The 16,705-nt window shown below is 36.4% G+C and overlaps 1 protein-coding gene across 24 annotated transcripts in view; it reads left to right on the top strand.

Moving 5' to 3' along the window:
- Nucleotides 1–16,705, top strand: part of Synrg (synergin gamma) — an 87,974-nt gene that overhangs the window by 31,589 nt on the left and 39,680 nt on the right. For 23 of the 24 annotated variants that reach the window (XM_013067678.3, XM_013067675.3, XM_013067677.3 and 20 more), the window contains 4 exons: nt 1,666–1,799; nt 7,162–7,280; nt 7,479–7,541; nt 13,241–14,188. In XM_013067678.3, coding sequence (XP_012923132.2) covers nt 1,666–1,799; nt 7,162–7,280; nt 7,479–7,541; nt 13,241–14,188 — 1,264 coding nt within the window. The remainder of the gene's footprint in view (nt 1–1,665; nt 1,800–7,161; nt 7,281–7,478; nt 7,542–13,240; nt 14,189–16,705) is intronic. The other variant, XM_013067674.3, reaches the window with a different exon arrangement.

Raw genomic sequence — 16,705 nt, 5'->3', positions numbered from 1 at the left:
TCATTATTTAAAATTATGAAGTTTTCTTAAGCATTAAAATCTGAGTTTTGGGTAAAGAGTTTTATAGCTGTTTAGAGTATGTACATTTTAAACATGAAACCTATAAATTTAAATGCTTAGGTTATATCTTTTGAGGAAACTGCCAAACCCAAAATTAAAATACTCCATTTTTTCACTTCTCAGATTAGCAAAAAAAAATTTTAAGTGTATAATATTTTATATCAGTGAAAATATACGGGATGAGTGACTAATACACTGCAAATTTATTGGTATAACTTTCTTTTTTAAGTAGTGGTGATTGAATCCAGGGCTTTTTCAGTGTGCTACATCCCAACCTGTTTTGTTTTTGTTTTTGGTACCAGGGATTAAACTCGGGACCTTGTGCTTGTGAGGCACGTGGTGGAACCACTGAGCTAAATCCCCAGCCCCCCGAACCTGTTTTTTAATTTTTGTTTTGAGACCAGGACTTACTGTATTTCCCAGCCTAGGCTCAAATTTGCAGTCTTCCTCCCTCAGCTTCTCAAAGTACTGCTTCACTACTAAGAATCTATCCACCAGAAATAGTATCTCAAATTAGCAAATACATACAAAGGATAATTATTGTAACAATGTTGGGGTGAAACATTAGAAATAGCTAAATGTACATCAGAAGGAAAAAATGTTAAATAAGTATCAATTCATCTATACAGTGATGAATTAGTCATTAAGATAGACTTACCTGTACTACATAGGATATCTGTTACAATTACATTCCCCCCATTCTCAACCCCCACCCCTACCCCCAATACTTGGGTACTGGGGATCTAACTCAGGACCTTGTACTTGCAAGGCAGGCAGGTGCAGTGCCACTGAGCTAAATCCCTGGCCCCACAATTACATATTTTTAAAGTACAGAACAATATAGAGAAAGCTTGTTGTTCTATAAAACAGATTTGTAACAGTATTTTCAGGGCCTGGGGATTTTGCTCAGTGATTACACTGCCTGCCTCGAAAGTGCAAGGTCCTGAGTTCGATCCCCGGTACCAAAAAAAAAAAAGCAACAGTATTTTCAGGAGCATGAGTTTAGGAGTCAGTATTTTACCGTTTACTTTATAATATATGTAATTGGTTATGATGTGCCTCTGTCACTTTTGTAATTTATAAATATGCATAAAATGTGAATCAACTATTTTTTTTAAATGGACAGTCTGGCTCCTTAAATTTCCCTTTTGTCCCAAAAATGAATGCTGGCAGTAAGCTATGCTTTTTCTTCTAAATGGGAAGTGAGTTAAGCCAGTCCTTTCCTCTTGTTATTTGGGTATCTGAAAATGCAAAACAGGAGTCCCACCTTAAGCACTTGAGTTAATGTTATATCTAAAAGGTATTCACTGTGAGAGTAGCTAGATGGTAGAGCACTTCCCTAGCATGCATAGTCCTTTGGTTTTTTTTTTTTTTTTTGGTACCAGGGATCGAACTCGGGTCCTTGCGCTTGCGCAGCAGGTGTCGAAACTTCTGAGCTAAATCCCCAGCCCCATAGTCCTTTGGTTTTGATCCCTAGCACTGTAAAAAAAAAATGTTCTTAAATTGAGAAATGTAAATGGCAGTCTTTGAAGTTGACAGCTGGAGATTTGTTTTACTTATTTTATCAGTTTGATGCTTTCTAAGTAAATGTCTCTGTTAATTTAGATTGGAAAGCCAGAAGATGATGAGTTCCAGGATTTTCAAGATGCTTCTAAGTCAGGATCTCTTGATGATTCATTCACTGATTTCCAAGAGGTTCCTACTTCTTCAAAAACAAATAATTCCCAGCATGCAAACAGGTATAAAAGAGTTGAACGTACTTAACATTATATGTAATCTTTTTGAAAAAGGGTGTCAGCCTACCTATAAATAAGAAGACTTCTGACATTAATACTTTCCTTGATTATTCCATCTACTCAGACTTTTACTCTTTGAACTTCTCTGCTCTTTTTCCACCTTAAAATTTAGACCTTAACATTGCCTCTTAATGCATATTTGCTTTTTTTTTTGTCTGTGCTAAACCTGATTTATTATAGTTGAGTACATCTGTACAGTGATGGCTGCCTGCATGTTCTTGTACTAGATATCCAGGACTTCAACTGTTGAAAAACTTTTTAGGCAGAAGTATATAATTTCATAATGTACTAAAATTCCACAGAAATCATAATTTACAACTCTGCTTTATTCATGTGTCATGTTTGACATTAGTGGCTTTTAATGTTCAGATTTCTGTTTGTTTGCATAGACAGTTGTATTTCTCTAAATACAGCTTAACCTCCAAGTAAGTGAATTGATCAATATGTTATTGACACCTTTTCATCTTTTATTTTTTATTTTTTATTTTTTTGGTACCAAGGATTGAACTCGGGTCCTTGTGCTTGCGCAGCAGGCAACAAAAACACTGAGCTAAATCCCCGGCCCTCCTCTTTTCTTTTTAAGTATTTAAATACTTCCACACAGTGGAACATACGGGCTTTTGCTAAGCAATATGATTTGGCTTCATTTTGAGATTAGTTTCTGTCAGAATATCTTTCTCTCAGGTTCTTGTTTCTGCAGTTTCTTATCTTGCATTTTAATTGATTGTTTTTTGATCTTCATTTCCCTGTGTTCACACTAGGATCTAAGGAATGCATGTGATAGAGAACTACAAATGAGGAAGACAGATTATTCTGATGTTAGGAATGCATCAGACACATGTCAGCACTCCGTAGAAGAAACATACAAAAGATATGACTATACAGTACTAGGATGTCCAACACCTTTCTGCACAACTCATAATCTAGCCATGCCAAAATGACCATATGCTTTCAATCCTCTGGCTTTTGTATGTTCTATTTTCTCTTTATAATTAATTCTTATTCCATTTCAAAACTCAGCTAAGTTTTTCCTAACCCCTTCCCAGCAGTCCCTACCTCAAGTGAATTAAAGGTCCTCCTCTACTCTCATAGTACCTTGGGAATATCAGTGTCTGAATTGTAATTACAGGTTTTCTTGACTATTTTTTATATTCAGTGCTTAGCCCATGAAATGTAACTAGTAAAGCTTTGTTGGATGAATATATTATTGTATGGGGACTGTAAACTAAAATTGTCAAGTTAATGGTTTGTTCCTTGGGTGAAAATCTCTTTCAGTAGATGAAGTTAAAATTGGGGGAGGGGGTTAGGAAAAAACAATTAGGGGTAGAAAGTTTTAAGACAGTGGCCAGACCTGAGAGGTATGGGCTACTAGCAATCTTGTTAGATATTATCTCTTTGTTTACTTTCATATACAATCATTGCAACCATTTTTGGTACATGTTCCTTTTAGAGTTCTGATTCAACTATTTCCATGTTTTTCTTGAATGAATTCTATTCATATCTAAACATCCAGACTCATTATTTATTCAGCAAATATATACTTAGCATCTCCTAAGTGATGCCAAACATCACTGGGGTAAGGCATGGAAAATACAGAAGCAGAAACTACTTGCTACTACAGAGAAACTTAGGTTGTTTTCTTGGTGTTTTTTGTTTTTGTTTTGGTACTGAGGATTGAACCTAGGGCCTTTACACTGAGCTACATGCCCAGCCTTCTTTATTTTTTTTAGTTTGAGATGGTTTTGGTAAGTTGCTGAGGCAGGATTTGAACTTAGGATCCTCCTGCCTCAGCCTCCCAATGCTGGGCATTATAGATGTGAGCCACCATGCCTGAGTATTTATATTATCTGTTAAAGTTCCCTTATAATTCATTCTTAAATATATAGTCAGCCCTCCATTTCTGTGGGTTCTGCATCCGCAGATTCAACCAAGTGCAATTTGAAAATATTCAGAAAAAAAATTGCATCTTTAATAAACATGCATACTTTTTTCATGTCTTTATTCCATAAACAGTACAGCCTAACAAATATTCATGTAGTATTTACATTGTATTGGGTATTATAAGCCTGGAGATGATTTAAAGTATGTGGGAGGGGGTTCATAGATTATATACAGATGCTAAATTGTTTTATGTGAGAGACTTGAACATCTGCGTATATATAATACACACATTTATACATACAAAAAATGAATTCCCATCACAAACATATACTAATGAAAGAAACTAAAAGAAAAAACAAAAACAACAGAATTGTATTTCCTCACAGTACTGAAACGTAGGTGTTTGAAATCAAGATTTCACAGATTCATGTTTTCTTTGGGACACTGAATATAATCTGGCCTTGCCTTTACTGAGCTTTAGGAGATGGCCATCAGTACTTGGATTGCAGTGAGATCCACTTCAACCTTTTACTGTCTTCACAAGATGTTCTCTTTGTCTTGTAAACATACCAGTTAGACTGGATTGGGCCCTACCCTGAAGACCTTATAAATAGTAACTTGATCACATCCTATTTTCAAATAAAGTTATATATTCACAAGAAAAAAATGAGTACCCTCATGTATGAAAATCTGTATTCCTTATTGTGAATTTATGCTAAAAGTAGGTTTATGGGGCCGGGGATTTAGCTCAGTGGTTTCACCGCCTGCTGAGCAACCACAAGGACCCGAGTTCGATCTCCGGTATCAAAAAAAAAGTAGGTTTATGACCAGCTAAGCCTAGGTGAAACCACTTTGGGTAGTGCTTTTTTTTTTGGTACCAGGGATTGTACTCAGGACCTTGTGCTTGTGAGGCAGGTGGCAGAACCACTGAGCTAAATCCCCGGCCGAGTAGTGCTTTTAAAGCAGAAAATGGGCATCATCTGTGAGAAAAGATGCAAAAGTAAATAAGGTATTAGAGAGTGGTAGAGAACATTGTTAGTTGGTGAGGAAATGAGTTTAAGAGTAGCCCCAGTTGTGGAATACTTTATGATTTGTGCTGAAATCTGTAGAGCATTTTGGGAATAAGTGGCATGATGAGAGGAATTGTTGCTGCTATGTGGGGATCCCTTCAGCAGCTGTGGTAATCCTGTTGTTAGATGATGAGAGACACTCTGGAGTTAGACTTACAGACACTGAACTCTATGTTTGAAAAACTAGTTGGACTCAGTATTACTCTAACTGAATGTTAGAGAAGAGATAGCAATTGAGCCAGATCCTAAAATATGAAAAGGGGCTTGGGATACAGCAACATCCAGTTGTATACTCAGAAAATATTTTCAGTGTGCCAGGCACTAGAGAGCCTAGAATAACCAACAAAGAAGACATAGGAATTGATAGAAAAATTCCAAAAGGGTTAAGTTATAGGGGGTTGGGATTGGTCAGTTTGTTTTTGCTGAGATGAAAATATTTCTCTTGAAACGTTTGTACTTAGCAGGGTGAGCAACTAAGAAAAGCCATCTACCACAGCCATAGATCACAAAACATAAATGGATTCATTAGTGAAAAAGCAAAATACAGGGCCAGGGATTTAGCTCAGTGGTTCTGCCGCCTGTCTTGCAAGCACAAGGACCTGAGTTCGATCGCCGGTACCAAAAAAAAGCAAAATACATTTTTGATGCACATATTCTTAGTCTTTCAGTGGAATGCAGGTTCATAAATTTTAATACAATATGCCTCTCTCATTTGAGTACTTTGATTAGTATTAAATAGTAGAAATAACTGTTTTCATGTTTAGAATAAATCATAACTACTGTATATAACTGGCATAAACACTTTGATGGTGATTATAGTCTTTTTTTAATACATTTAGAGAGAGAACGGGAATGAACATTCATTTGCAATATGCATAAAATTATAGTTTGAGCCAAACTCTTTTTGAGTGGAATTTTTATTTTGTTGATTTCAATCAGCAGTACTTCATACTCAGATCTCCTAATTTTTTCAATTCTATGAATATAATTTTTAGATAAATTATCTTCAATTAAATGTCACATTAAGTAGTAAGATTATACCAGTGAGCTGTAAAGGACCATAGCTAAAATTGGAGGGTCATAGACAACAAGTATGCAGATCATTCCATTTTGTGGGGTTTTTATCCTTAGACACTGATTATCTTTATTCCTATGTATCATTCTATACAGTGAGCTGTAGTTTAATTACTTATGGAACTTTTAAAAATCCACCTAAAATGTATAGATGATAACCTACTACATTTGTCAAGATCAGATATGTAGCAGCTGTTTGGTAGTGATTTGAAATTTTAATATTTCATGGCACTAAATCCTAAAGCACCGTGGACCCCCATTAGCATGTATGTGTGAGAGCCTGGCTTTTACCTTGCTTGTAGGCTACTGATAAGAAGATTTAAATGACTGTGGAAAGATTTTTGCTCCAGGGCAAAGATTTCAATAGAAATCCATTTATATAACTTGTGTGTGTGGTATTGAATGACACAAACTGGTGGTAGGATGTAGTCATTCATATGTAAAGGTTGTTCTTCCAGGGAGCTGCCTGAGTCTGATAAGAGGAAAAAGGAAAAAAAGAGCAGTGCTTTGATAGCATATGTTCAAGCCTTCCAAGAATTACCCACACAGATACTACTCATTACACTGTTTTTCCATCCAGTGAAAAATATGTCCACAAGCAATAGTATCTCTATCTAATTTTGAAGTGATTGTTGTTTTGCTACAAAAGATAGCTTCTGGAACCGCTGATGTGATCCTTGTAAAAATGCAAATTATATTAACTCTGCTGTTGCTTATCAGATGTATGAACTTCCACCAATAAGCAATGCAATATGATCGAAAGAGAATTTACATGTTGTCTTGAACATCTCACAAATAGATTTTTTAATCTTAACTATTCCACCTCTGCACTCGGAACTCACTTTAGAGAAAAATTTATATTAAGGTTAATGTAATTTATTTTAAGATACTGGATTAAGAAGATATTGCATATGCATATTTGAAGCAGTTCATTTTTACAGTTTTATGGACCTTAAGTTAAATTGCAGGAGGTCACCATATTTTAATAATCTATTTCAGTGCCATTTCTAGTTCATTACATATGACTTAAAGAGATATGGAAATGATCAATGCCCCTCTTTAGTTAAGAAAAACATTACTGCTTGCACATTGTTTTAACTTCTATTTTCAAGACAAAGGACAGTGTTTTTAGTCCTTTTACTTATACTTTCTGACTTTTAAAGCAGGGACCTGTGAGTTTTAACTCCTTGTTTGCCATTTTTAACTCTAAGCTCCTGTTTGATAATAAGGAAAGGATTTGCTGTTCTTGTCATTAATACTTGCTTATTTTTTCCTTTTAGTACCCCATCTTTGTTGATACCACTTACAGGAACTAAAACATCAGCTTCAGTGGATAAATATGCAGTGTTTAAAGGAATTGCAGCTGACAAGTCTTCTGAAAATACTATTCCTTTTGGAGGTAAAAACAGTTTGTAAGTTAGTAAATCTATGAATGTAACAAGTTGTATAAATCTTTAAGAGGTAACCTTTTATATGAAATGTATGAAATACTCATACCACATGTTAAGTATGTTTAGTTAACCCAGTCTGCCTTAGTTCCTTGAACTGTGCTCTAAAGATTCCTACCCATAATTGAGCATCTGTCTTTCCATCATAGAGCCTGGTGACAAATATAGTGCTTTCAGAGAACTTGAACAGACAATTGAAAATAAATCTTTGGGTAAGTTTTTGATTCCTGAAGTAGACACATTATTTCCATTGTTAATGGGAATTTTGGATGTTTCTTTCTGGGGCACTCTTGAACACTTACTTTACTGTATGTATGTTTTTAAAAGGAAAAAACTGAACAAGTAAAATAATATGGTGATTTTGTGATACTCAAACTGCAAATATTTTAATTGAGAAAACCTTAAGGGTTCCCACTACTGGCATGTTTAATAAATGTTTTGATAGTTTCTGAAGTCTGGGGATTATCTTGTGGAATAGGGGCCATCTTTATTTTTTGTGGCTTTGAAAATTATAAGGAGGTAAATGTGGCTCAGTTATTGAGAATTACTGTATTTCTAAAATTTACAGCAAATCTCAAGTCAGTGCTATTTCCTCTGACAGTATAGTACATTGCCTTTCTCGGGAAGTCTGTAACAAATGGACAGTGACTAATGTTGATTATTGGAATGTTCAGCAAGACTTGAACTGTTGTTCATAGTATATTAGTCTGGACTGTGCAAAAGGCAGCCGCCAGTCTTTCCCTTTCCAGGTTTTTTGTTGTTGTTACTATTGTGGTACGTGGCATTATTTTTGCTTGGTATATTTTTAGTTTCTCAATTATCATTTGGAAATAGAACATTCTAGACTAACATTACGTCTAAGAACAGGTACAAAATATTTTACATTCACAGAGAGATGATACAGTATTATCATATCAATAATGCTAGAGGATACAATTAAATGTGCATCATTTGAAGCTAGACATTGTGGCACATGCCTGTAATCCCAGCACTCTGGGAGGCTGAGGCAGGAGGATCAAAAGTTCAAGTCCAATGGGCCAGGGATGTAGCTCAGTGGTGCAGTGCCTGCCTGGCAAGTTCAGGGTCCTGAGTTCAATTCCTGGTACTGGGGAAAAAAGTTCAAGTCCATCCTGGACAGTCTGGAGCTTAGCAAGACCCTATCTCAAAATAAAAATATTTAATAAAAAAGATCTGGCAGTGTAACTCAGTGCTAAGACTGAGTTTAACCCCTAGTACCACCACCACCACCACTACCAAAAATAAAAGCCTTGAGACTTGATCTACATTTCCAGCAGAGGACCCAACAAATGATATATACAGCTTTGGTAAAGAGATGCACTCTTAGATAGGATTTCCCTTCACCAGTAGCACAGTTCTGTATACACTCTGCTCCTCATGAACATCAGCTAAAAGTCATTTAAAAGCAAGCCAGGTAGCTAGGCATGGTGGCACTTACCTGTAATCTCAGCAATTGGGAGGCTGAAGCAGGAGGATTGCCTCAAGTTCAAGGCCAGCCTGAGCTACATAAAAGAGAGTCTGTCTCAACAAACAAAAAAGCAAGCCAAATGTGTTGGTACATAACTATAATCCTTGCATTCTGGGAGACTGAGGCAGGAAGATCTCAAGTTTGCGCCCAATCTGGACAACTTAGAAACTCAGCAAGACCCTGTCTGAAAATACAGTGGACCTTTGACTTACAAATTCAATTGGTTCCTGAGGGCTGGTTGTAACTAAGTCAGTGCAGCTGAAATCTGGATGTTTACCTGGGTACATGCTGTAGATAAAAAGAGGCAGATGAATCTTCCATTAACCTAATTAACCCAGCTTGTTCGTATGTCAGACTGGTCGTAACTTGAGAGTCCACTGTAAAAAACTGAAAAATGGCTGGGGATGTAGCAGAGTGCAAAGGCTCTGAGTTCAATCCCCAGTACCACCAAAAAAAAAAAAAAAAAAGGATTCATGTAAAGATGACCAAGAGGAGGCAAATAAAACTCAATGTTATTAGTATTTTAACAAGATCTTTCATGTTTTCATGGTGAGAGCTCTGTGAAAGAAAGGAGCTGCCAAGTAACATTTCAAACCTTCAAGACCACAACTAAAACAAAGCAGAATTTCAAACAGAAACAGTAGCTAAACACTGTGCCCCTGAATATGTCTAAAATGCTGACATCAGTATTTCATCATCCAGGGCTGAAAATACAGCTCAGTGGTAGTGTCCTTGTCTGACATACACAAGGCCCTAGATTTGATCCCCCAGTATGGCAAAATACTCCAAAAACAATTAATCGTCTACTTGCTCATCTAGGAAGAAAAGGCAGTCTGTCACTGTGTGTTACTTGTGTTTGACTTAGTCACCATTGTGCAGAATTTTCAAGATTGGGTGTGGGTTTTATGTGCATTTCTCATTATCATCTCTGATAGAAGAGCTTAAGAAGAGTGGAAGGGAGTATGAAAGGATCACTTGAAAGCCATATATGTAAAAACTGAAAGTCAGTGTTTGTGGTTAAATTGCGCTGTAAACTTGATGTATAGTGTTTAGATAACCCATAGGTCAAGTTATGTCCTCCAGAGCTTAACTGTGCATGTTATGAAATGTGTATACTCTAATGAGGATTTTCTTCTGGGAGCCATACTACCTTCTATCTTTATGTACTAAAGTTGGGACATCCTTCAACAGTTACTTATGTCTACTCTTGTGCTTAGGGAAGGGGGTAAATATGAGTAAGGTGTGGTAGATACTATGCTGCTTAAACATCTCTAAAAAGAGTAAGCCACCTCTTAGAATATTCAATCCCCGGCCAGGGTAGCTCAGTGGTTCTGCTGCCTGACTCGCAAGCGCAAGGTCCCGAGTTTGATCCCCGGTACTAAAAAAAAAAGAATATTCAATACCTTGTAGCTCTTAGATTCCAGAAATGTTTCCTTGTATTCATCGAAGCCTTTGGGATATAAAAACTATTTTTTCTTCAGTATCTGTATTAGTCACTAAGAATACAAAAATGAACCCTAGAGGACCTTTTGACTTGTTTTCATTTACTCTGAGCAATGCTGTCATTAATTCTTGGGCCAAGGCAATATTGGAGTAAAGAGCATGGTTTAACATGAGGGTTCTTTGTGTAATAGTGTCAGTGATCGTATGTATATGTTATATCTATAAAAGATAATATAGAGACAGAGAGTGGTTCCACCAAAATGTAAACAGTACCTCAGTCCTGCTTTCTTAGGCCTTAACAAACTCCCATATTATTGTCATTTTTGTTTGCTCACTTTCATTCCTAGCTTGACTTTAATTCTGAAGCCTTCCGAGTGGAGTAGCTAGTTTTGTTCATTTTAGGGGAAAATGTTTTATTCTCCTAAATGATATGCCACCTTTTGAGTACTCTCATTAAAAATACATTGGCTGGGCCAGGGATTTAGCTCAGTGGTTCTGCCGCCTGCCTCACAAGCGCAAGGTCCCGAGTTTGATCCTTAGTAACAAACAAACAAAAATACATTGGCTTAGGACTAAGGATGTGGCTCAGTGGTACAGCACTTGCTTAGCATATGTGAGGCCCCGGGTTTAATTCCTAACACTGGAAAGAAAGGAAAGAAGAGGAGGGATGGAGAGAGGGAGAGAGAGGGGGAAGAAGGAAAAGACGGGGAAAAGAAAGAAAACTGGCTTAACTTCAACCAAGTATATTAGTGTTTTGGAATTTATCAGTACTGTATTCAGAGGTATGAATTTTTTACGTTACTGAATGACAAGATTTAGTGATAGTTCCATATTACTACTTATACAGTTTAAGACGAAGTAGATAAGAAAAATGTTTTATGTAAAGAAGTAATGTTGAAGTTTTAGCAAAAAGTTGTCCATTTTTAAGTTTCTTAGGGCCTAAAAAATGACAAATTAGAAAGGAAAGCATATAAGAATTCACAAACTGAAAAGCTACCCATGAAATAATATGTTTAATGTGCTTTTTTATATGTAGTCTTCAAATGACTGCAACTAATTTATATGCCCCCCCCGCAAAAATCCCTTCTGTTGGAATTTGCAAACCTCCCCTTTTTCATTTCCTTTTAACCCTTTCACCCAGCTTGCATTTCTGATGGGAAAGTGCACAGTGCATCAGTAAGTTTAGTTTGCTGTGATGTCTTTTTAAAAATAACAGATATTTTGTATATATTGACAATATATATATATTGTCAATTTCACAGATATTTCAAACTAGCACATCAAAAGTTTAGGCTTTAATAAAATTAGCTGCTCTTTACCTTTCATTTACAGAAGTAACACCTCCATAATCGGTGATAGACTTGTCTAAAGTTCTATAATTTTTTAAAGTTTACCTCTGCATTTCTTTTCAGTTTGTGAAATTGACTTAGTTTTATTAGTGGTCTGTCTTTAAAACATAAACTACATGAAATCTGAATGCTAGTTCTCTCCCTAAAATTTCCCTAATCATTTTAGATGGATTTCTGTTGATAAGTTTTGCTAGTGAGTTGGTTAAGTATCAGATTGGGAGTAAGAATCAACTACTATTGTTTCCAATGCTTTTTCTCATCTGATATATCAGAGTATATGTCATGTTATGTGTACAATATAAAGCCTACATTATTTAAATGCCAATTTTAAGAATTGGATTTTGATTTTAAATACATTTTTATGGTTCATATGGTTCTGTTTTTTTGTTTTTAGGGGAAGACCCAATTTTGAAGAAATTAAGATTTGTATTTTAATTTATAAATCTCTAGAAAAGGCAATTGATAAGTTTTAAATAACAGGGATGTTTGCTGGTATTTGGCTTCTCTCTTGCTTTTATTATCTGTTATCGCCTAATGGATTTTATGGTGGACTTTCAGACAGTACTAGAAAACTAAGATCATCTGCATCCTAACATTGTACTTGTGAGTGATCACATTAGTATAATAATAGAGACTAGAAACCCTGTTAAGACTCATGGCCCACATTTTTAAGAATACATGCTTATCAGTACAATTAGATGACTAGATTCAAGAAAGGCCCACCTGCGCACAGATTTTTTTTTTCTATGAGATTCAGCTTTATTTGTTAGAGAGTATAAGGAGGAGTGCTTTGAAATGTGTCCTTTGTCAGAAAGCTTTGCAAATAAGTGGCTACCTTTTCAAAAATTCCCCTCAAAGTGCCTGTCAAATTAATGCCTTTGGTGTACTTGACACATAGTGTCTCCTGATTCTTTTTTTGTTGTCAGGGAGGGGGCTCACTGGATGTTATTTGAATCCAGGGCTTTGCTGGTACTACACAGAAGCTCTGTCACTGAGCTACAGCCCCAGCCTCTAGTGATTCTTAAAGTATTATTTGTTTAAGAGTTATCCATCCTAAATATTAGATGCACTTCTCCTAATGCTTCATTGGTACCTTAGATTTTTTTAAACAGTGTGTAACATGCTTTATCTTTAAAGGGCCACTGTCAGGCCCGAGGATTTAGCTCAGTGGTTCCAGGGCCTGCCTTGAAAGTACAAGGTCCCGAGTTCGATCCCCAGTGCCAAAAAAAATTTAAAAATAAAAAAATAAAGGGCCACTGTTTTGATATAGTATGTCTCTCTCAGAAACCTACAGCACATATTTCTCTTTATTTTATTTATTTATTTATTTATTTATTTTGGTACTGGGAATCGAACTTGGGACCTTGTGCTTGCAAGGCAGACGGCGGAACCAGTGAGCTAAATCCCCGGCCCTATTTCTCTTTTATTTGTACTTGACTGGCCAGCCAGAGGAAGACAGTTTCAAGCATGGTACCTATTTCTCTGTCACTGTTGTTTGATAGAGTTTAGATTGTGATTACTGAATGTCAAGCCAGTGGGGGAAAGACTATAAAATTACATCTGTAATTTAATATACTGAAAATTCTGTAGTTTTCAGTTTAGCATTTATTTTGTTGCTTTTTTGTTTTTTCAGGAGAGAGCTTTGCAGAATTTAGATCTGCAGGAACTGATGATGGTTTCACCGATTTTAAAACAGCCGATAGTGTATCACCACTAGAGCCACCGACAAAAGACAAACCTTTTCCAGCATCCTTCCCCGTGGGAACTATACCACAGAAACAGCCACCACAAATTAAAAATCCTCTGAACTTAGCAGACCTAGATATGTTTTCCTCAGTTAATTGTAACAGTGAGAAACCATTGTCTTTTTCAGCTGCATTCAGTACATCAAAATCAGTTTCTGCACAACCTCAGCCAACAGGTTCTGCTGCAACTACATCAGCACCAATATCAAATAAAAGTTCTACTTTGGCTGATGATTTTGATGAATTCAACCTTTTTGGGGAATATTCTAGCCCAGCATCTGTTGGGGAACAGGATGACTTTGCAGATTTTATGGCTTTCAGTAATAGTTCTGTTTCATCTGAACAAAAGGCAGATGACAAATATGATGTCCATAAAGAGGAAGCTAGTCCTGTTCCTCTGACCAACAACTTGGGCAACACAGTGAAGAGTACACAGAACCCAGTTGCCACATCTACCAAGTATGATGTCTTCAAACAACTTTCTCTAGAAGGAGCTGGGCTAGGTGTGGAGGAATCAAAAGATAACACTCCTTCTGGAAAAAGTGAGGATGATTTTGCTGACTTCCACTCCAATAAATTTTCTTCCATGAACTCGGACAAATCCCTGACAGAGAAAGCAGTGGCTTTCAGACACACCAAAGAAGACTCCGCTTCAGTGAAGTCCTTGGATCTCCCTTCCATTGGTGGCAGCAGTGTTGGCAAGGAGGACTCTGAAGATGCACTCTCTGTTCAGTTTGACATGAAATTGGCTGATGTAGGAGGAGATCTTAAGCATGTCATGTCTGATAGCTCTTTGGATTTACCAACAGTTAGTGGCCAGCATCCTCCTGCTGCAGGTGAGGAATTGGTGAGATTGCTCTGGTGATGGCGATGTAGATTTCAAAGATGATTCTGTGGGTGTTGACTTACAGAAGAGTGAGGCTTTACCTTTACTAATTTCTAATACTTAATCTCCTTGTTGCCAGTCTCTTTGAAACAGTGTTAAATCTGATTCTATGGATACTTGGATATACTGATACTGTGACTACTCTGAAACTTAGATTGAGAGCTAAGATATTTTTATTTTTGGAATCCAATACCAACTTAGTGTTCAGAGGCTCACAGAAATCCACTGCTAAATGAACCTCACATTGCCAGAAATTTTGTAAAGACTTGGAGTTTTCGCAGTGTTTCTTCATTTCTTTGAGCAAAATAAATGTTTCCCCCTCCTTTTTTCTTCTGTTGGGTATTTTTAGCAGCTGCCAATGCAGTATTCTATTATAGAAACTGACTCTTACTGGATTGAGAAAGTAAAATTTCTAACCAGTTTTACTGCAGTTTGCCACATCCCTTCAAAAGAGGAATGGGGAAAAAGCTGACAGTATTTGTGGATGTTCTGTGTGTCATAGTCTGACAAGGAGGCAGGCCTGTGGTGTTAGTGGAACACAGGTAATGTTTTCAAGTGTGAATGTTATTACTGGAAGTATTGCATTGTAACAAATCTGTAGATGCTAGTATAGGGTAACTACTAACTTTCTGATAAAAAGTTTGGAAACATCTTATTAGGGAGCCCTTTTTAAATTCTGTGTGGATTTACATGTAGCAATTTATTCTCTAGTCCAACTTCCTATCATAAAACTAGATTCCCAAGTGTCCTAGTTTTTGTTTTGTTTTTTAATATGTATATAGAAAGATAAACCTATTTAGTGGCCTTTAATGATGAGAACTCTCTCAATATTACTTTATCATTCTAGAAAGTATATTATGCATCCTAAGGGTTTGTTTGTTTTTTGTTTTTTTAACCTGAGAGAGACATGTAAGACACTTCCAAGTTTGCAGGTTCAGGCTGAAATTGTAAAGTACTATACCTTTTGCATATATCAAATTGATGAGTCAGAAAACAAAATTGCATCCATCTTTTAGTTATTGAAATGTTGGAGGTTTTTTTAAGCTGAGTGCTGAATCAGGAGCAAGTTAGCAGACATTACATGTTTCATGTTGCTACTTGCTAAGGTGTTTTCTAAGCACAGTGGGCTGTCTGAAGAGCTCCTTGTGCCCTTGACTATTTCCTTTTTGAGTTTTTCATACTTTTCTTCAGAAAATTTCCTATTTTTTTGCTATTTGTTTGATAGAGTGATTTTGCTTTTCTTTTTTGTATGAGCTGCTTGAGCCACAACAGTTGATTGCAGAGTATTCTGTTTTTTGAACAACACTCTGATTTTCATTTTTAAAATCTCATAACATGTATGCTAGCCTTTGGACTCTGAAGTTATTAATTAGAAGCTATTTTTCTGAAAACGAATCTATATTCTTTCACAGTGCCAAGCTAGATGTCTTTATGAAATGAGTGTAATCTGAGTTTGGGGTGTCTTTTTTCTCCCCTGTTTTATTTGAGGAGGAGGCTTGGTTTTTTTGACTGAGCTTGTTCTAATGGACCTGTTAAAATAATCTGTGCTCATGTTCTCTATGTATGTTTGGAACATTCCTAGATTGGAACTTGTCATGTTCAAGCCACCTCTCTTCAAGTGTGAGGATACTCTTAAAAGCAAATTGTTTCTTCCCATTGATCTGTAAACCTCCTGTCATAAAGGAGCAGTATCCCTTTAGAGCGGTTGTTAAAGGGGTGTCTGACCAAGGAGCTGTACCTGTATTGTTGTGGAGCAAAATTGCTGCATAAATATATTTAAGAGGTTATATGACAGGAATTTCTTTAATGCAGTGTGATTTAAATATATGCTCCTATTCACTACAGTATCTCTTGCTTTCTCAGTGTGAGGGTTAAACATACATCTTGTTACAGAAGTAAGAAGTGGGCTGATGACTGAATAAAACCTAATAGATATCTATGTGTGGGCCTTAATCCTATTTAGAAACCCTAACTTAACTCTGAAGAGGATACTGTCTCTTTTAACTCTTGCTATAATTCTTTGTATGGAAGATAGAAAATAGTACTAACATTGCCTGATTTTTCTGCATATTATTACATTTAACCCTTTGAGCCCTTGCTGCATATAATTTCAACTAGGCTGTTCTTTCCCCCACTACTAATCTCTCTAGCACTGAAGTACCTTGATGTTCAGTCATTGAGATCATTGGTTTCGTTGGCAGCAAGAGCTTACCCTTATTTGTGACATTCTCGAAGGGTTAGCAAGACTTCTGTAGCTACCTACCTGTACAGTAGCTTTTCATTGACATTGAAAATCTTTGTATTTTAATCAGCGCCTTAATTTTTTTTGGCCGCTTTTCTGATGTCTTTTTTTCAATTTAGATATTTTCCGTGTGAATGTGCCTTTTCAAACTTGCTTTCATATATTCCTCTGCCAATACTGATCTGCATGCTTATTCTGATGACATATTTTCCAGCTCTTCTGTAC

The sequence above is a fragment of the Heterocephalus glaber genome, unplaced genomic scaffold (assembly GCF_053883595.1).
Source record: "Heterocephalus glaber isolate CG9 unplaced genomic scaffold, H.glaber_assembly_v1.0 deba00001564, whole genome shotgun sequence".
Lineage (NCBI taxonomy): Eukaryota > Metazoa > Chordata > Mammalia > Rodentia > Bathyergidae > Heterocephalus > Heterocephalus glaber.
The sequence above is the reverse complement of the archived record's forward strand: the minus strand, read 5'-3'. Positions and strand labels throughout refer to the sequence as shown.